This window comes from Juglans regia, chromosome 13 (genome assembly GCF_001411555.2).
Source record: "Juglans regia cultivar Chandler chromosome 13, Walnut 2.0, whole genome shotgun sequence".
NCBI classification, from domain to species: domain Eukaryota; kingdom Viridiplantae; phylum Streptophyta; class Magnoliopsida; order Fagales; family Juglandaceae; genus Juglans; species Juglans regia.
This window is the reverse complement of record NC_049913.1, coordinates 10,765,461-10,781,713: the sequence shown is the minus strand read 5'-3', so window position 1 is coordinate 10,781,713 and position 16,253 is coordinate 10,765,461. Positions and strand designations below refer to the sequence as shown.

At 35.2% G+C, this 16,253-nt stretch overlaps 3 protein-coding genes and 1 non-coding gene across 8 annotated transcripts; 2 read left to right on the top strand and 2 right to left on the bottom strand.

Moving 5' to 3' along the window:
- The first annotated feature begins 1,408 nt into the window (after positions 1–1,408).
- On the top strand, positions 1,409–4,847 carry LOC109014383 (putative methylesterase 11, chloroplastic). Of its 3 annotated transcripts, none has more exons than XM_035684464.1 (6): positions 1,409–1,451; positions 1,878–2,218; positions 3,181–3,417; positions 3,630–3,773; positions 3,902–4,033; positions 4,111–4,847. In XM_035684464.1, the coding sequence occupies exons 2-6, from the start codon at positions 1,880–1,882 to the stop codon at positions 4,393–4,395; spliced, it is 1,137 nt and encodes a 378-aa protein (XP_035540357.1). In that variant the 5' UTR covers positions 1,409–1,451; positions 1,878–1,879; the 3' UTR covers positions 4,396–4,847. The 3 variants fall into 3 exon arrangements, with proteins under 3 accessions (XP_035540357.1, XP_018852378.1, XP_018852379.1); XM_018996833.2 differs by lacking the exon at positions 1,409–1,451 and adding an exon at positions 1,473–1,694; XM_018996834.2 differs by lacking the exon at positions 1,409–1,451 and having other exon boundaries at positions 1,720–2,218.
- Positions 4,848–6,728: 1,881 nt separating this feature from the next.
- LOC109014386 (protein SPIRAL1-like 1) lies at positions 6,729–10,817 on the top strand. Of its 2 annotated transcripts, none has more exons than XM_018996841.2 (3): positions 6,729–6,895; positions 8,314–8,610; positions 10,478–10,817. In XM_018996841.2, exons 2-3 carry the CDS (start codon positions 8,350–8,352, stop codon positions 10,562–10,564), a joined length of 348 nt encoding a protein of 115 aa, XP_018852386.1. In that variant the 5' UTR covers positions 6,729–6,895; positions 8,314–8,349; the 3' UTR covers positions 10,565–10,817. The 2 variants fall into 2 exon arrangements, with proteins under 2 accessions (XP_018852386.1, XP_018852387.1); XM_018996842.2 differs by having other exon boundaries at positions 6,730–6,895; positions 8,347–8,610.
- Positions 10,818–11,893: 1,076 nt separating this feature from the next.
- On the bottom strand, positions 11,894–14,276 carry LOC109014384 (ubiquinone biosynthesis protein COQ4 homolog, mitochondrial-like). Of its 2 annotated transcripts, none has more exons than XR_004797989.1 (3): positions 14,132–14,276; positions 13,280–13,488; positions 11,894–12,602 (listed from the first exon to the last, which is right to left on the bottom strand). XR_004797989.1 is itself a non-coding variant. In XM_018996838.2 (3 exons), exons 2-3 carry the CDS (start codon positions 13,460–13,462, stop codon positions 12,101–12,103), a joined length of 681 nt encoding a protein of 226 aa, XP_018852383.1. In that variant the 5' UTR covers positions 13,463–13,488; positions 14,132–14,241; the 3' UTR covers positions 11,894–12,100. The 2 variants fall into 2 exon arrangements, 1 of the variants encoding a protein (XP_018852383.1); XM_018996838.2 differs by having other exon boundaries at positions 11,894–12,598; positions 14,132–14,241.
- Positions 12,770–12,857, bottom strand: LOC118344358. Its single transcript, XR_004798131.1, has one exon. It is a non-coding gene; the product is annotated as a small nucleolar RNA snoR53Y (small nucleolar RNA).
- Positions 14,277–16,253: the final 1,977 nt, after the last annotated feature.

The following is a 16,253-nucleotide window of genomic DNA, read 5'->3' as shown; positions in this document are numbered from 1 at the left end:
GTAAGTCGTAATGTAGTAGGACAAAATATGCACCAGTAAATTTAAAAATTACATAATTTTTAAATTGAGTTAGTCTACATACAGTCTCTAAATGGAGATTACTCATGCAAGTCTATACAATTGTGTTTAAAAAAAATTAAAATTATAATAATATTATTTTTAAAATGACATTTTTCTCTTTTTACCCTCATTCATCAGTGGGACCGCACACACAGTCCCCCATTTAGGACTATGAATAGAATTTCTATTTTATAAATTATAGTCATATTTACAAATTTAAATTTACAATTTGAATATAAAAATATGTTTTTTTTTTTATCGCTTTTGGATCTAGGAATAATTATTAGATTCAATAAATTGTAGTCTATTATTAAAATGAGCGGGAGGCGGGGCGGATTAGGAGTCCGTCCCGCCCCCCAGCATGCGGGCCACCCCCGGCCCATGGGGTGCGGGGGGGCAGGGAAGGTAATACCAGTGTTTCAAATTTCGTACCGTACCGGCCGGTACGGTCGAAATTTTTCGTTTCGGCCGTCCGGCCGGTACAGGTATTATATCTATTCCGTACCGGTTAAAATACCGGCCTTACCGGCCATTTCGGACTAAATTTCGACCTGTACCGGCCTATATTTCGGTCGATACCGGCCGGTACCGACCGATATTTCGGCCTGTATGTTTTTTTTTTTTCGTTTTTTTAAACTACAAATTTATTTTTTAACCCCTAATTTAGACTAGACTATTTATAATTTTTATATATATGTATTTATATATAAACTATTATTTTGAAATATAAATTTTATATATATTTATATATATAATTTATTTATATATCGACTATCCCGAAACGTTATCCCGAAACGCTATCTCGAAACGGTACTGATATCGAAATATTTCGTTCCAGTACCTTGACCGATACGACATCCGATACGGTATTCAAAACATTGGGTAGTACCCTTGACATTATTGCATTATTGGTTGTGGGGTTCAGCTTCAGTACCAATTGTGCTACGTACTTGATCTAATCGCCAACGCTAGAAAAGCCATTAAAGACCAAAGCATTAGCATTAACACTGGAAGATAGGCCGCCCCGCCATCGATGGTCATGTTTATAGAGGCATTCCAATTTCCCCCACCTATAAAGGATAGCCCGGTGGTTAGCCACCAATGTTTGTTGATAGATAGCTGCCGCAGCGGCTAACTGCTGGCAATTTGACTTTAAAAAATAGAAATAAACCTACACATTTATTATGCATTTCCTCCCACGCGAGATGACATGACCCACCATTTGTTTCCAGTTTGCGTGTGGAATTGACAAAAAACACAAAAAAATACTCTGTTTCGTGTTTATGTGCTTGATTTGCTTATTATCTACGATAACAGTGCATATCTCGAGTTCGAATATTTACGTGGAAATTATATTGTCCAAGAATTTCGTAAAAACGACGTCTAGTACTGTGTCTCTCTCTCTCTCTCTCTCTCAAACGTACTGGTTTTTCCATATCTCATATAACCTGGACTCCATGCCTTCCATGAACGTGTACTCCCTATTTTTTTCACTTGCAATGCCTCTCTCTCTCTCTCGCATTCTGGTTTTCTAAATTGCATGAGCGTCTCATAGAGTGCATATATCAGAAGGAGACATGTCGGTGAATTTCGGAAAATTTATGAAGCTCGATTAGACTTTCGGAAAATTTTCAGTAATGCTGCTTTTAACACTTCATCTTCACGTAATTTATGAAAGCGACGGATGCGAATTAGTCGTAAAAATATATAAATTTAGAAATCAAGATTGATGGTGCCCCTCTATATTTTAGTCTTAATATTGTTCTCTGCTATCCTATCGAATGAATAAAAGTCGTTATTTCAAAAATTCTTGGCAGAAATGGGGAACTCGTGGGCATGTTTCGCTCCCAAGGAGATGAGCTTCACAGGAGAACCCACCAAACGCTTTCCCAATTCTTCGCGCAAAACCAGAACCAGTTCTTCCCCCAGGAAGAACAAGGGGAAGCTCGATGAAGACGCTTTTATTCAACAGCAGGCCATTGCCGCGGCTCTCCTCTTCCGCCATCATCAGCAGAACGATTCTCTGTCCCTTAACCGGTCCACTTCTCTCGTGTTCCCATCATCTCCTGGTCCTAAAAAGCTTCCAAAGAGTTCGAGTTCTAGGCAGCGGTCACGCTCTGACTCTCTCATTCAGCCTCATCAGCTTGTAATCGACAAGGTTTGTGAAAGTTTCTCTTGGATTTTGATTTCCTATTAAAGGCATGATAATGTTTGTCTTGAACGATGCCAGGCTACGGTTTCTTGATGTTCTGTCTCATAGTTGTGCTTCTTTTTTAATGTCACAATCATGTCTTCCCCTGTGAAAAACTGGGTTTCTTCATCAACTCTTCCATCACTCTATTTTCTTGGGGGGAACTATCTTGTTTGTGGTCGCTTTGTGATCTAAAGCTTCTGGAAAATAATAGGAATTATAGTTTTCGTCGATCTCAGTTTCACTCCCTGTATCCTTATGAATAGTGTTTGACTGGGTTGGTCAAATCATTGCAATGGAAAACAGACCAGTTCAAAGTGCATAAATCAATAATATCCTATCCTATTCTAAATTATTGATTTATTAAGGAATCAAATTACATCACATTTCTTATTGTTTACGCGACGAGTTCTCATATGTTACAGGACCAAGATATTGCATCATGTCTTGTTTGGCTGAGCATTTTCAACTAATAAAATTCGATGGGTCTGCAGAAATTCCAAGTCTACCTGCAACACTACCCCTCTTTCCCTACGGAGGAGAGATCCATAAACGTCGACGAATCGATGAGCATATAGTTCATAGGAGTTCAGATGTTTAACCGAGTAGGGACCTTTCCCAACTCTACAGCCCAATCTAACAAAATATTTAGTGCTAGTTTGGGTAGTACTATTCATTATTTTATTATTAATTTTTACCTACTTTTTATTATTATTCACTGCTATTCAATATTCTTTCTTTATTTTTTCATTACTATTCACAGAATATCAGAAATCATCTTACTGCAACCTAAAAAAAAGAAGAATAAATTCTCTAAACTCGAAGGCTTAAGCCTTTGGGTTTAATGATGATTATTTGTCATCCAAGAAAGTAAAATTTTCAACTTAAATATCAGCCATCATCTCATTTTGCCCATTGTCCTTCCTTAGGATCCAAACGTTGATGCTCTGGAAACCAATCATTTTGTCCTTGTTCATGGAGGGGGCTTTGGTGCTTGGTGTTGGTATAAAATTATGACACTTTTGGAAGAAGGCGGATACAGAGTTGATGCAGTTGACTTAACCGGTGCTGGAATTCATTCATTTGACACAAACAGCATTGCGAGTCTTGCACAGTATGTTAAGCCACTTACTGATTTTCTAGAGAAACTTGGAGATGGAGAAAAGGTTTTTGCTCTCTCTCTCTCTCTCTCTCTCTCCACCCTTGTAGTATGTGTCAGATAAAAAAAAATCAGTGCTTCACCTGCCTCTATAAAATATTAAAATTTAGAAACTTTATAACCATGCGGTGGAATAATTGAATAAATTCAGCATTGATCACAGTAAACCTGTAATGTTTCATTTGAATGTGATAGAACTAAAATTTGTACTCAATGCAGGTGATCTTGGCGGGACATGATTTTGGTGGTGCTTGTATTTCGTATGCAATGGAGTTGTTTCCATCAAAGATCTCAAAAGCCATTTTTATAGCTGCAGCAATGTTGAGTAGTGGGCAGAGTACCCTTGATATGTTTTCCCAACAGGTTGGCCTCCACACTCCAGTTTATATTAAATAGGCTGTGTATCTCTGCTATTTAATTGAGTTTGACTAGGAAACTCTTGAAGTCTCATTTCTTACTGGCTTATTAAAGGATCGCCTTTGCTATTACAGGCAGACTCAAATGATCTAATGCGGCAGGCTCAGATATTTTTGTATGCCAATGGGAAAGATCAGGCTCCAACTGCTATTGATCTTGACAAAACATTGGTTAAAGACCTATTATTCAATCAAAGTCCTGCTAAGGTATGTCCACACTACTCTCATAACCTCTTGAGTTGGAACATACTTGGAGCAGGTGTAATTTGAAAGTGTTATATCAGGATATTACATTGGCATTGGTTTCAATGAGGCCAATCCCTCTTGCGCCGGTGATGGAGAAGCTCTCGCTCTCTGATGAGGACTACGGCTCCGTTCGGCGATTTTATATAGTAACTCAAGAAGATAGTGCCATACCCGTTTCTCTGCAGGAGAGCATGATACAAATAAATCCACCAGAGCAGGTGTTTTGGCTAAAAGGTTCCGATCATGCACCTTTCTTCTCAAGGCCTCAGTCCCTACACAAAATACTAGTAGAGATAGCACAAATTCCATCAAAGCAAGTCTGAATCATAGTAGTCCAGAGCCTGGCATGGTAAAAATAGCTGTGAAAGGCATTTAGTCAGCAGCATCATGCATGTCTGGTCAGCCTCAACCACCACAATTTATCATGCCCATGTGCATGCATATGCTATTGTTCCCCTTGTGTGGCTGTAATTCATGGTGTGATACCATACCTTTTGGCATCTTCCAATCTGTGTATAGCGTTGTCATGTGTGCTTGTGAGCCTCTGATATAGTGCAGATCATTTGTAGTTTTCATCCTACACATTTTAGAAAATAAGGTACTCACCTGACTCATTTCAGATCTGTATCTCTTCATCCTACATATTTAGAAAATAAGGCACTCAGGACTCAGGAGGAGAGAGATGAACTTGAACTTGTGTAAAGATGGAACATTGCAGCTGTACTCCTTTGTGCCATGACATGGCACACTATGATTGGTGAGAGACCCTAATAAAATTAAGAGTGGGACTACACCAATAATGCTACAGACAGTCGTAAAGTGCACAAACGCCGTGCAATAACTTTAAAAAAGAATAGAATTCACTATTAAAAAATTAAAATTTTTATGTAAATCTTATATTTATTTATTTATTTTTTAAATAGATTGCGAGGTGTTTGTCCATAACATGACTGCAAATATTATTTGTCTTCAGAAAATATTGAAGTGGCTTGACGAGGGTAAGGGCAATGCTTCCTAATTATATAGATAATAGTAGATTCCAGAATAATTATTATTGCATCGGAGATTTTTTAGACAATATTAAATATTTAATTAATATTATGTAATTTATTTATATTTATACTGTTTAAGATTGTAAATATCATTTAATTTTTTTAATATGCTTAAATTTTGATAAATTTAAAAATGTTGATCTAATAATTTAAATTTTTTTAAAATATAGCCCTTTTGAAAATTTTATAATTTTTCTCGACTATCTATGTCAAGTGATACCATTCAATCGTTATCGATACTGATGGGACCTTTTTAATTTGACCATTCTAAGAATAACCAAATATTTAAAAAAGGTAACGCTTACATAAAGAGTAATGTTGGGCATCAGCCTACATCCGCAGCACACCCTTTAAATTTTTTTTTTTTTCTTCAACTCAACATGGTGTGTTGAGGATGTTAGGCTGCAGCAAATATTTTTCCTTACATAAATAGCTAAAATATCATGGTCGTGCTGATGGGTTTAATCGCTAGTTGATTTTATGTTTTTTAATATTAAAAAAATACACAAATTTATTAGTAATATTTTTTTAATATATATTAGTGAATTTATTCTGTATATATAATTAGGGATATAATCAGTCTAGTCTGATTTTAGATAAAATTTAAAATTGAGTCGGTATGCATCGATTTTACATTTTTAAAAACCGATTACGTACCGATTACCCTTCTAAACTAGTATCTTCGATTTTACCGGTTTATGTCTGGTTCTCCGGTTTTAATAAAATATAAATTTGTCATAAAAAAGTTTCTTTATAAAAAAAAATCTACTTTAAAAAAATATGTTTTATTACAAATATGTTACTATTTATAAAAATCTGTTTTATAAAAAAATTTGTTATGTAAAAAAAATCTGATATGAAAAAAAAAATTGCTATAAAATATTATTAATATATATATTTTATGTTTAAAGTATATGATCAAATAAATTTTTATATTATAAATTATAATAACTTTATCTTATATATAATCATAATATATATTATATATATAAATTTTATATAATATAAAAAAATTAATTTAAAATATATAATATAGTGAATCAGTCTGATCTGATCTTAAAAAATATAGAATCGGAACCGGATTAGTACCAGCCGATTTTGGAATTAAGAGTTCCGGTTCACTAGTTCGGGCCGGTCCGATCCAATTTTTCAATTTTTCGATTAACTTTTACACTATTATATACAACACCGTATCTTTAAAAATTTCGCTAAAAATATATAAAGAGGGTTTTAAAAAAATAAATATGAATTTGAGTGTTATAAATAATCACATCAATTATTTCAAGATTAATTAAAAAAAATAATACTTAAAATTTTAAGCTTTTGACAGATTGAAATCTAAGTTTATAACTTTTGGAAAAATTAATATTTAAATTTTAAAAATTTACAATTAAATAGTTTCGTCAATTTCTTATTAAATTATAAATTTTTTTAAATTCAAGTATTCATTTATAAGAATTAGGAATCTATAAGTGAGAATGCAGGTACAATTAATCCATAATTCTAACAATTAAGAAAAAATAATATTTATTATTTAATCCATAATTCTAACATTTAACAGGGAAAGTAATCTGGTTAAAAGCAAATAAAGACGTGGAAACTTCAAAACCGTTGAATCTGTCTCATTCTTCACATCACCACCTCCACAGTACAGTACACACGCTCTCCACAATAAATAACTCAAATAAATTTCACTCCCCCTCATACACTCTCACTGCCGTCACGCTCTCCTGCTTCAGCGCTTCTCTCCAGATCTGATCCCAGCAACAGGGTAACATTCCAAACCCTACCACTCGATCTCTGTTCCTTTTTGCTCGCTTTCTTTGGGTTTCAATCGCAACTTTTTTCCCTCGTGAAGATTCACGCTGCCTCTTACTCCTTAACTGTAACTGATTCGATGTTTTTTTTTTTTTTTTAAATCTCGTTTTCGCTTCCTTGAATGAAAGTTTTGATGTTTAATCTAAGCAGGTTTTAGTGATCTTTTGGTGGTATTATTGGTAATTGATGTAATGATCTGCATTTCTTTTTGGTCAGATCTAATTCTCTCTCTCTCTCTCTCTCTCTCTCTCTCTCTCTCTCTCTCTCTCTCTCTCTCTCTCTCTCTAACTATGGTAGTGTGATCAGAATTTTTTCTTGCTTTGATTTGATTGGTCTTTCTTCACTGTGGAATGAAAATGATTGTGGATCTGATTTTCTTATGGGATTTATAACATTTTTTTACTAAACCTCAATCGCCCTGCCCCTGCGTTGGAAATGGAATAGTTTATCTTACTGGCCTAATGCCTTCGCTCTTACAACAAAAAAAAAAAAAAAAGGAAAAAGAAAAAGAATGGAAGAATGAGCTATTCTGATTTCAACAGAGGAAAATAAAGGGCTAGGAAGGAAAGCCATACTTTATTCTGGCAAGTCCAGCAACACAGCAATCTATTGCAAATAATATGAAAAATAGATTTTGGAGACATTGGAAGAACGCGATGCAGGGTTGAAGATGGTGCGTTAACTTGAATAGTCATATTTCTGGTGCTTCATTGATTTTCTGTTTCTTTGCTTTCTGTTGTCTTAGATGAATAAGCATGTGAACTTTGGTGCTAGCGTTTCCAGCTAGGCTGCTGGCTTTGTTTACTTTTACTGGTTGAATTATGTTTTGTTTTTATTGAATAAGATTTTTCCGTCCATCTAATAAAGAGAGAAAGAAAGAAAATTAGTAGCGGTTGAAAAGTGGACGAATCTTTTGAGAACATGATTGGAACTAAACTAATAATCTGGGAAAGAAATTTTATTTGGATCTCACTTTTGTGTTGAGCCACGAAATTCAGGGTTGAGCCTTGAAGCTGTTTCTGTAGCCTTGCTTTGAAACAGAAGCCTACTCATTTTGGATGAAGCCCAATGTAAGGCATCAAAGAGTGCCACATTTAAGTTTGAGAATCAAGTTGAGGGTAAAGGTTTTAGGATTTGGTCTCTTTATTATTGCTTCTTGATATTAAGAAAAAAGTGGTCTGATATATTGTCTAATTGACTCACTTTTGTAAGAGAAGCATATATATCATGCAGTGGTTGGAGAGGATGAGACGAATTTTGATTAATTGTCATGCTTTCTCAATGGTGTTTGCATGAAATAGCATGACTTATGCCATCTTTAAGTTGCACCCACCCCCCTTTTGCTTTTTTGTTTATTTGCTTTGATGTCAGGTTTTCGAGTTATTTGTTTTATCACAACTGCAGAGCATGGGTCGAGGAGTTAGTAGTGGTGGAGGACAAAGTTCGTTGGGCTATCTGTTTGGGAGTGGAGAGGCTCCAAAGCCCGCCCCAACTAATGCTGAAACTGCTCCAAGTGAAGTGCCGGCTGTGAATAATGTGCCTGCCGCTAAACCTGCTGCTGCTCCTCAACCAGTAGATATTAGCAAGCAGGTTCCTGCTGGTATCAATAGTACTTCTACAAATAACTATATGCGGGCAGATGGGCAAAACACAGGGAATTTTATCACGGTATTGATATGCTCTTGGTTTAGTTGCTATTCTCCCAATGCAATTGGAACATGGGTTTTGGCATTTTAAAAAATTCCAGTTTTTGTAACATTAAAAGACTGTAGGATTAATCTTTTTTTTTTTTTTTAACGAGTAAGACTGTAGGATTAATCTAGGTAGACTAATACTGAAGGAGGAACAGCAAAAATACCTGAACACACACACGGTGTTCCTGAACCATGATGTTAATGTAAAAGCTAGAAGTTAATACCCATATGACAAAGACCATTTTACCATTTTAATCGTCCACTTTTAAGACTAATAGTGGTTCATATAAAAACATGAAAATTACATTGGGACCTTGTATTCCAGCATAATGTTCGGATGACATTTCAGCACATTATGCTGAAAAAAGACATTTAAAAAAAGACATGTCATTAGTGGCTTGCGATCCACACTAAGTTCATTCATTATTTCTGATTGTGTGAACGTATCAAAGATTCTCTGCTCTGCCAAAGAATTCTAGGTAGCATTGAAAGTTTTCTCTGAGATTGTATTTTGGTAACAGTAGTTAATAGAGGTTTGGTTGGCATAAAAGACAAAGGTTGCAGTTATGAGTGTTAATTTTTGTTGCCGCTTGTTTTGGTGCTTTGGACAGTAAAATTCTTTGCATGCTTTGGCCCTTGCATTTGAATTGTTACTGTAGTTGAGTTTTTAAAGGATGTCTTAGGAATGTAAATTGAAAGCATGGCAAGAATACTAGATACATCATTTTCCTATATATATATATAATGCAGAAGCCGACACAAAATCTCATATATCAAACATTTTGTGTCAGCTTCTGTGTTATATAATGCATCATTACTCAAAAGGATATCATTTAACTTGGCTTTATCTTTGTTTCACCGTGCACGATTACTTTATTGGTTATGTGTATGTGTGTGTACGATATATATTATTTATCTTTCTTTTTTTTTCTTTTTTTTTTGGGGGGGTGGGGGGCGGTGGGTGGGTATTAATTTGTAGCATGAGTGGGCACAGATTACATATGAAAAAAAATTGATGGGACAGTTTTGAGATAAAGATCTAGAAAGCATATTGCATTTTTAAGCTGTTATGCATTTGAGGTTTGAGATGACATTTTCTTTTCCCAAGTATCGAACATCATCTATTTTAGAGTTAAGATTTAGCAAAAGGTAAGTACTAGATATTGCCAATGTGAAATTTTTGGGGACATGATGAAGTTAAGAGAAAGGAATTGAAACTGATTTGAGTAAATATTACTCTCAAGGCATGTTTGGGTAATGAGATGAGATGAGAATTTGTGAGTAGTAGTGAAATGGTTTGAGTTAAGATGTTTTATTAGATTTTGGGAAATGAGAGAGAAAAAGTTGAATAAAAATATTATAAAGTTAAAATATTGTTAGAATATTATTTTTTTAATATTATTTTTGTTTTGAAATTTAAAAAAGTTGTAGTTTTTTTTTTTTAGAAGTTTGGAAAAGTTGTAATGATTAGGTAATGATTATATAGAAGATTTGAAGATTTGAAATTGAAAAATGTTTGTGTTTGAGTGATATTTGAGAATGAAATTATGAAAAGTTTTGAGAAGAGATGATCATCTCACTTCCCAAACAAGTCCTTAATATTATATTTTCATCCTGTCATACTAGCTGATTTGGTGATTTTTAGGTGGCTTCCTATGTAAACTACTTAACGGAAATCCACTCGACATGCACAATATTCAAGATGAAGAGTAGCATTGGTCTAGAAATTAAGATGATTGATCAATATTTTCCTAGTAACAAGTAGATAGAAAGATTAATAAAGAATAGGTAGCTAACATTGATAACACTTGGAGATTGATAATTTTTCTTTCTGGATGCAGGATCGACCCTCTACTAAGGTCCACGCTGCCCCTGGTGGTGGATCTTCTTTGGGTTACCTCTTTGGCAGTGGACCTGGTGGTAACTGAGATATGTTGTCACATCTGGAAAATGAAAGTACTGTTTGTTGATTTTTGTGTAACCTGTATTGTGGATGAAGCAACGCTGTTATCTTTTTATATAGACAATGGAAAACTTGCTGGATAATGTGATGTAATATATTGGTTTTCTGGTTGTTTGAATCGTCCGTGAAAACTTCCCTATTTTAAATGCATAAACGTCCGAAACAAAGTTCAGCCTGTCAAGTTGGATATACATTTTAATGCATAATATTTTTTTTCTTACCATGTTTTTCGAGCAGTATCTTCAGTTTGACTGGGAGATTTGGAGATTTTCCTTCATTGATTTCTACTTCTGCTTCGTCTCTCTCCGATTACCCCCGAATGTTCTCTCTTGTGTGTTTTTTTAAACCTACTGGATTGTTATGAACAATAGTACTGCAGTCTAATGATTTCCTTTCTTTTCTATATGATGTTTCTCGAATATCTATTTGCTAGGGTGTTGATTACAGTAAATGCACACCATATCTGGTTTCTTCAACCTCTTCTTTTGCCCTCTGCTGCCATTCTTGACCGTGCATGAGGCTTGCACTATAACATTCTGGCACAAGTCTTGTGGTCCGCCTAAGCGTGGCCCTTCCACCACTCTTTCCCCCGCGTGGCTGCTGGTGTTCGTGTGCTTGTGCGATATACTCGCCTAGTTTTCTGACTCTTGCCGGATCCTGGCATAACAAACTAAGTAATCAGTTTTCAAGATAGAAAGCACTGTCCAAGTTTATCTTGATTTTGATCCCACCCAATTTCACCACCAAGTGGGAACAACATCCCCAATGATCAAATCGCCTTAGGCGGTTTCTACCCTTTCTCTGCCACGCGAGAAGGTTTGTCTTTCCTGGCCTTTCAGCCAATTGTTGGTTTGGACCTTAGACCCACTTTAGGCAAGCCACGCAGATCAGATCAATCCTTGTACTTGCTCATGAAGATGTGTGGATATCCCCCTGATATCCTTGAGCCCTGAAGACCATTACGATGGCAATGTGAGACAGTCAGTCACAGACAACGGGTTCTTGCCAAATTGTTTCTTTCGTAGCGTTTCCCATTTTTAATCCTTATATTGCTATATGGATGCAATTGGGGTACTTGTCCCATCCATGAAATTAAAGGATTCTTGAAGGGGGTTAACACCCCGTTCTTGTGAGTCGCAAGTCTTCAACATTTACCATATTGACAGGTAAATCGTTGTGGCAACAGTGCTGTTATTACACGATCGGAACCAACATTATGTTGCACTCGGGGCATTTGCATGATTTGTGCAGAAAATTTAATGCTATTTTGGTATAAACTTTGTCAAGTTCTACCTCACCAATCCTTTTTTTTTAATTGGTAAACAAAACTTTACTGATCATGAGAATAGGCAAGAGTCCAAGTATACGAGACAAATACAAGAGGTTGTCTATGCGTGTTAGTTTAAGGTTTTGCCTCACCAATCATTTCATACTAGAACACAAGTACTACGGCGGGACAACTTAAAAACCCAGCATGGTGTATTGTCTAGCCTACTGCTGCTCAAGTAACATTTTGTGTAGGGGGAAGAGGAGCAGGAATTATCCCCCATTTCCTCCTAACATCTTCCAAATCCTCGTGAAAGTGCCGTTCATAGTATATGCACATTAGATCTGTGCATTGCATGCCAGCCCGGATGGCCCACGGGAAGTAGTGCTGAAAGAACAATTTCCTCCGCTTCTCATTGAATCTTGCGGTGCCTCCTATAACAGACAGCAGGCACATGGGAAGGTACATTTGATTAAACTCAATCACCTTGAGTGCTGACTCGCCAATTAAGTTGGTGGGGAGGCCAAAAAGGGTGTGCCATAAGTCATGCACCTCACGAGCCCGCATGGCCACATATGCCAGTTCGTCTGTGTCCATGAACCGCACTGGTGGTCGTTCATCTGGTGAGAAGTTCCTGGATCCCATGAAGTTTGCATAGGCAGCCCCGAATGTGTTCGGTGGTAGTTCCCACGCATGCCCCACATTTACAGATATCACACTTGGTTGATCAAACTGCCTATCAAGGAACACTGGTGTTAGTTATAAACAATGTAACCAAAGCCAACCCTTGCAGCCCAAGGAGTATTCAAGTCCAGCTAAAAAAAAAAATGGTACAAGACAAAAGTAGTAGCTAGCTGGAAATGCCAAAGCAATGCATTTGCATTAGCACTTCAATATGGTTCTCATTCCCTCAGCAAATGAAAGAATAATAAAGGATTGATCATGAACTGATCAACATTAGCATGGTTCATACTGAAGCATCATGGGGAACAAATCTGTAATCAAATGGCACTGAGAGAGGAAAAGGTTCCCATTGCAAGAACAGAAACAACCAAGGACCAAAATTGAAAAGAAAAATCTTGGCATCTTAGCAGTATCGTATGGTATTTAACCAGTTATTCCAAAAGGAACCAATGCAAGTTTCTATAGAACATATCAGCCACTAAAATCGACCCAAAGACTGGACAAGTCGTATGAAACTTTGGAGCCGAACAACTTTTATTGTCACAACAAAAGAAGAACAAAAACAGGCTAATTAGATATAAAAAAAACGGCCACACCTGTGAATAACACAATCAATCAAGATTTGAATAGAAAGACAACAGGCCGTCTAATCAGTTCAATGTCACCACCATTAATCAACAAGTTATGATATATCATATAACCACTAGTATGTGTGGAGAATAGTCTTACTCTGCCTTCTGGGCTTCTCTTCATTCTTTCTAGCACTCTTACAAAAGCTGCCTTTCCAGTAGTCTCCCCAAGGGCTGCTATTAGATCTGCTCTTCGTGGGTCTAGTAATGCACCAACCGCCGAACCAACTGCAATGGCCGCCTGCTGCCACCTATTAAGCCGGATACGTCCACCTTCTATCATCTCAACTACCACCTCACAATCAAATTCTGACCAAACCCAAATCAAACAAGAAGGAAAAAAACAAAAAAAAAGTAAAAAATAAATTCAGTGCACCAATAACAGGAATAATCTATTCTCGGATCAGATTAAAAAAAAATCTTCGGGAATTTGTAAGAAAACAAACTAAAAAAAATAAAAATCACATGATTGGACAGACAAAGTTAAAACTCTATCAAGCATTTTAACAATCACATTTCTATGTGGCAGGGAAAAAAACGAAATAAGATCACCATAAAGTGTCATTGGTTAACATATACAAAGGCGAGAACAACGTATCCTCATATGATTAACGTTAACAACTGCCAAAATCTACGCTGCAGTTTCAAAAAAGTACTATATACAATAATGTCAATAAATAGCTCGAATTTCGTAAAAACTGGTAATATCACGTTTTCATGCATCGTCCTACACTCTCAATGAACCCAGCACGAACGGACACAACTTTTACCATAATGAAATTTGAAGATCAATCCGACTGCAGGGAAATTGTGTCAAAGTATGAGAAAGTTTGGAACTAATTTAATATACTTATAAAAATTTTATACAAGGTTGAAATAGCCGGAGTTATATCTATTTTTCGCCAATTTTCTATGAAATCAGACAAAGAGCTTCATTGGGATTTCGTATTACCTGTAGTTGGCTGGATAGAAAATACGACCTACTCTTTCGACAGCTGAAAGACGAACACAAAATTCCCACAGGGAGAGAGAGAGAGAGAGAGAGAGAGAGAGAGAGCAAATTCCGTCAGGCAAAACCGCCAATTTTGTTTGGGTCTCTACAACTAGGCTACTAGCCTTGGCCCTTAATGGTGTTAGAAGCTGCTAAAGCCCAGTCCAACCTTTTCTGCAAGCCATTTTACTAATTTTGTTTATCGAATATTACAGAGCCCAATGATACTTTTTTCTGGATTTCCAATGAAACGTATTTAATTAGGTTGCGTTTAGAAGTTAAATTGAATTTAGTTAAGTTGAGATGATAAAATATTATTTTTTAATATTATTATTATTTTAAAATTTGAAAAAGTTTAATTGTTTATTATATTTTGTATTGGAATTTGAAAAAATTGTAATAATGAGTTGAAATGAGTTGAGATGAGTTTAGGAACTAAACAAAGACTAGATTGGATCCACGATAAAGCTTTTAAGGGCTGGTTTGGATAGTGAGATAAAATGATATGAGATAATTTTAGATAAATTGAATAAAATATTATTAAAATATTATTTTTTAAGACTTTTGTTACGTACAATCAGGATGCAATTGGTTGTACGTGGCAAAACTTACGTAGAAGAAAAACAAAAAAATAAAATGCAAAAAGGCTACAAGAACAAAGGTCTTGCAAATAAGGAAACCCACATATTTCCACCATGGAAACACAGGTAGATACCTTGTGGGTTTTGGTACTCACTTTCAAATGAAAACTTTCTATTCTCAAAATACCATTTTTCTCTTCGTTTTTTTCTGCGTGGTTTTAGTACTCGTATTTCTCAAATGTAGAGAGGGAAAAAAAGAAACAAGACATTGTTGTAAATAATGGAGCAGCTATTAACGAATTTTTTATTGTTATAAAAGAAACAATACATTGTTGTTGCACACGGTAAGACATTTTTGTTTTGGTCATATAAAAGAAACAAGACATTATTGTTGCCAACATAGTTTTCTTGAATATATGACCAAAGCTTCATCGTTTTCTTTTCCAATAAGAGAGAGAGAGCACTCGAGCAGCTAGCACTTAGCAAACATCGATAAAAAAAAGAATGGGTTATTTTCTACGAACCCAAAACCCGTTTTCTTTTTTATCGGAAGAGAAGAGGAAAATGGACAATGAAAGATTCATGGAGACCAGATCTGAGTTGAGAAGATAAGGGGTTGCTTTGGATGGAGATGATGAGGGGGGCTTTGATAGTGGCTTCGTGAAGACCAAGTCTAGAATGGAGAAGACAAAGGGAATGGGTTGGCTTCGTGGAGAAGACGTGCGTTTTGAGAATTTAAATGAAACGTTGCATTTCATCTCCACGTGGGCACTAATTCCCCAACAGTTCCCCAAGGGCGGTTGCACACAACATTTTTCATTTTTTAATACTATTATTATTTTAAAATTTTTAAAAATTTAATTATTTATTATATTTTATATAAAAATTTAAAAAAATTATAATGACAAGATATTATGAGCTGAGAGTATTTCTATACCAATGGAGCCTTATACTGTTAATGAAGAGAGAACATAAGATGATCGGTCAAGGAGGAAGGAAACATCAATACACAACATTTAGAACTTTCATTTTTTGTTATAAATCGTGACCCCAACACATTACAATCAAAGAATCAGACGTGTCTATTTATATATGAGTTATTTTTTTATCAAGTTGGTGTATAAAACATATAATTTATATAATTTTAAATTTTAAATAATAAATTAAATTTGTAATATTCAAATTTTAAAATAAGAAAATCTATTTATAAATCTTGTTTTTTACACACCAACATACCGCTGAATGATTGGTGTTTTGTTTTTTTAAAGTTATAATGATTCCACTGTAAGTGGTGTATTAACACACCGGCTTATGTGTAATAAAATATTTTTAAAACTTATCTTTTGAGTAATATTAGATACAGTTATAGATTGTGTAAGTACTGTACATTTCTTTTAAAAAATAGTGAATTTCATTATTAACAATTTAATTTTTTTTTTCATTTAGATTTTATATTTATTAATTTTTTTTAAAAAATACACGACACTTATGCATCTATCACT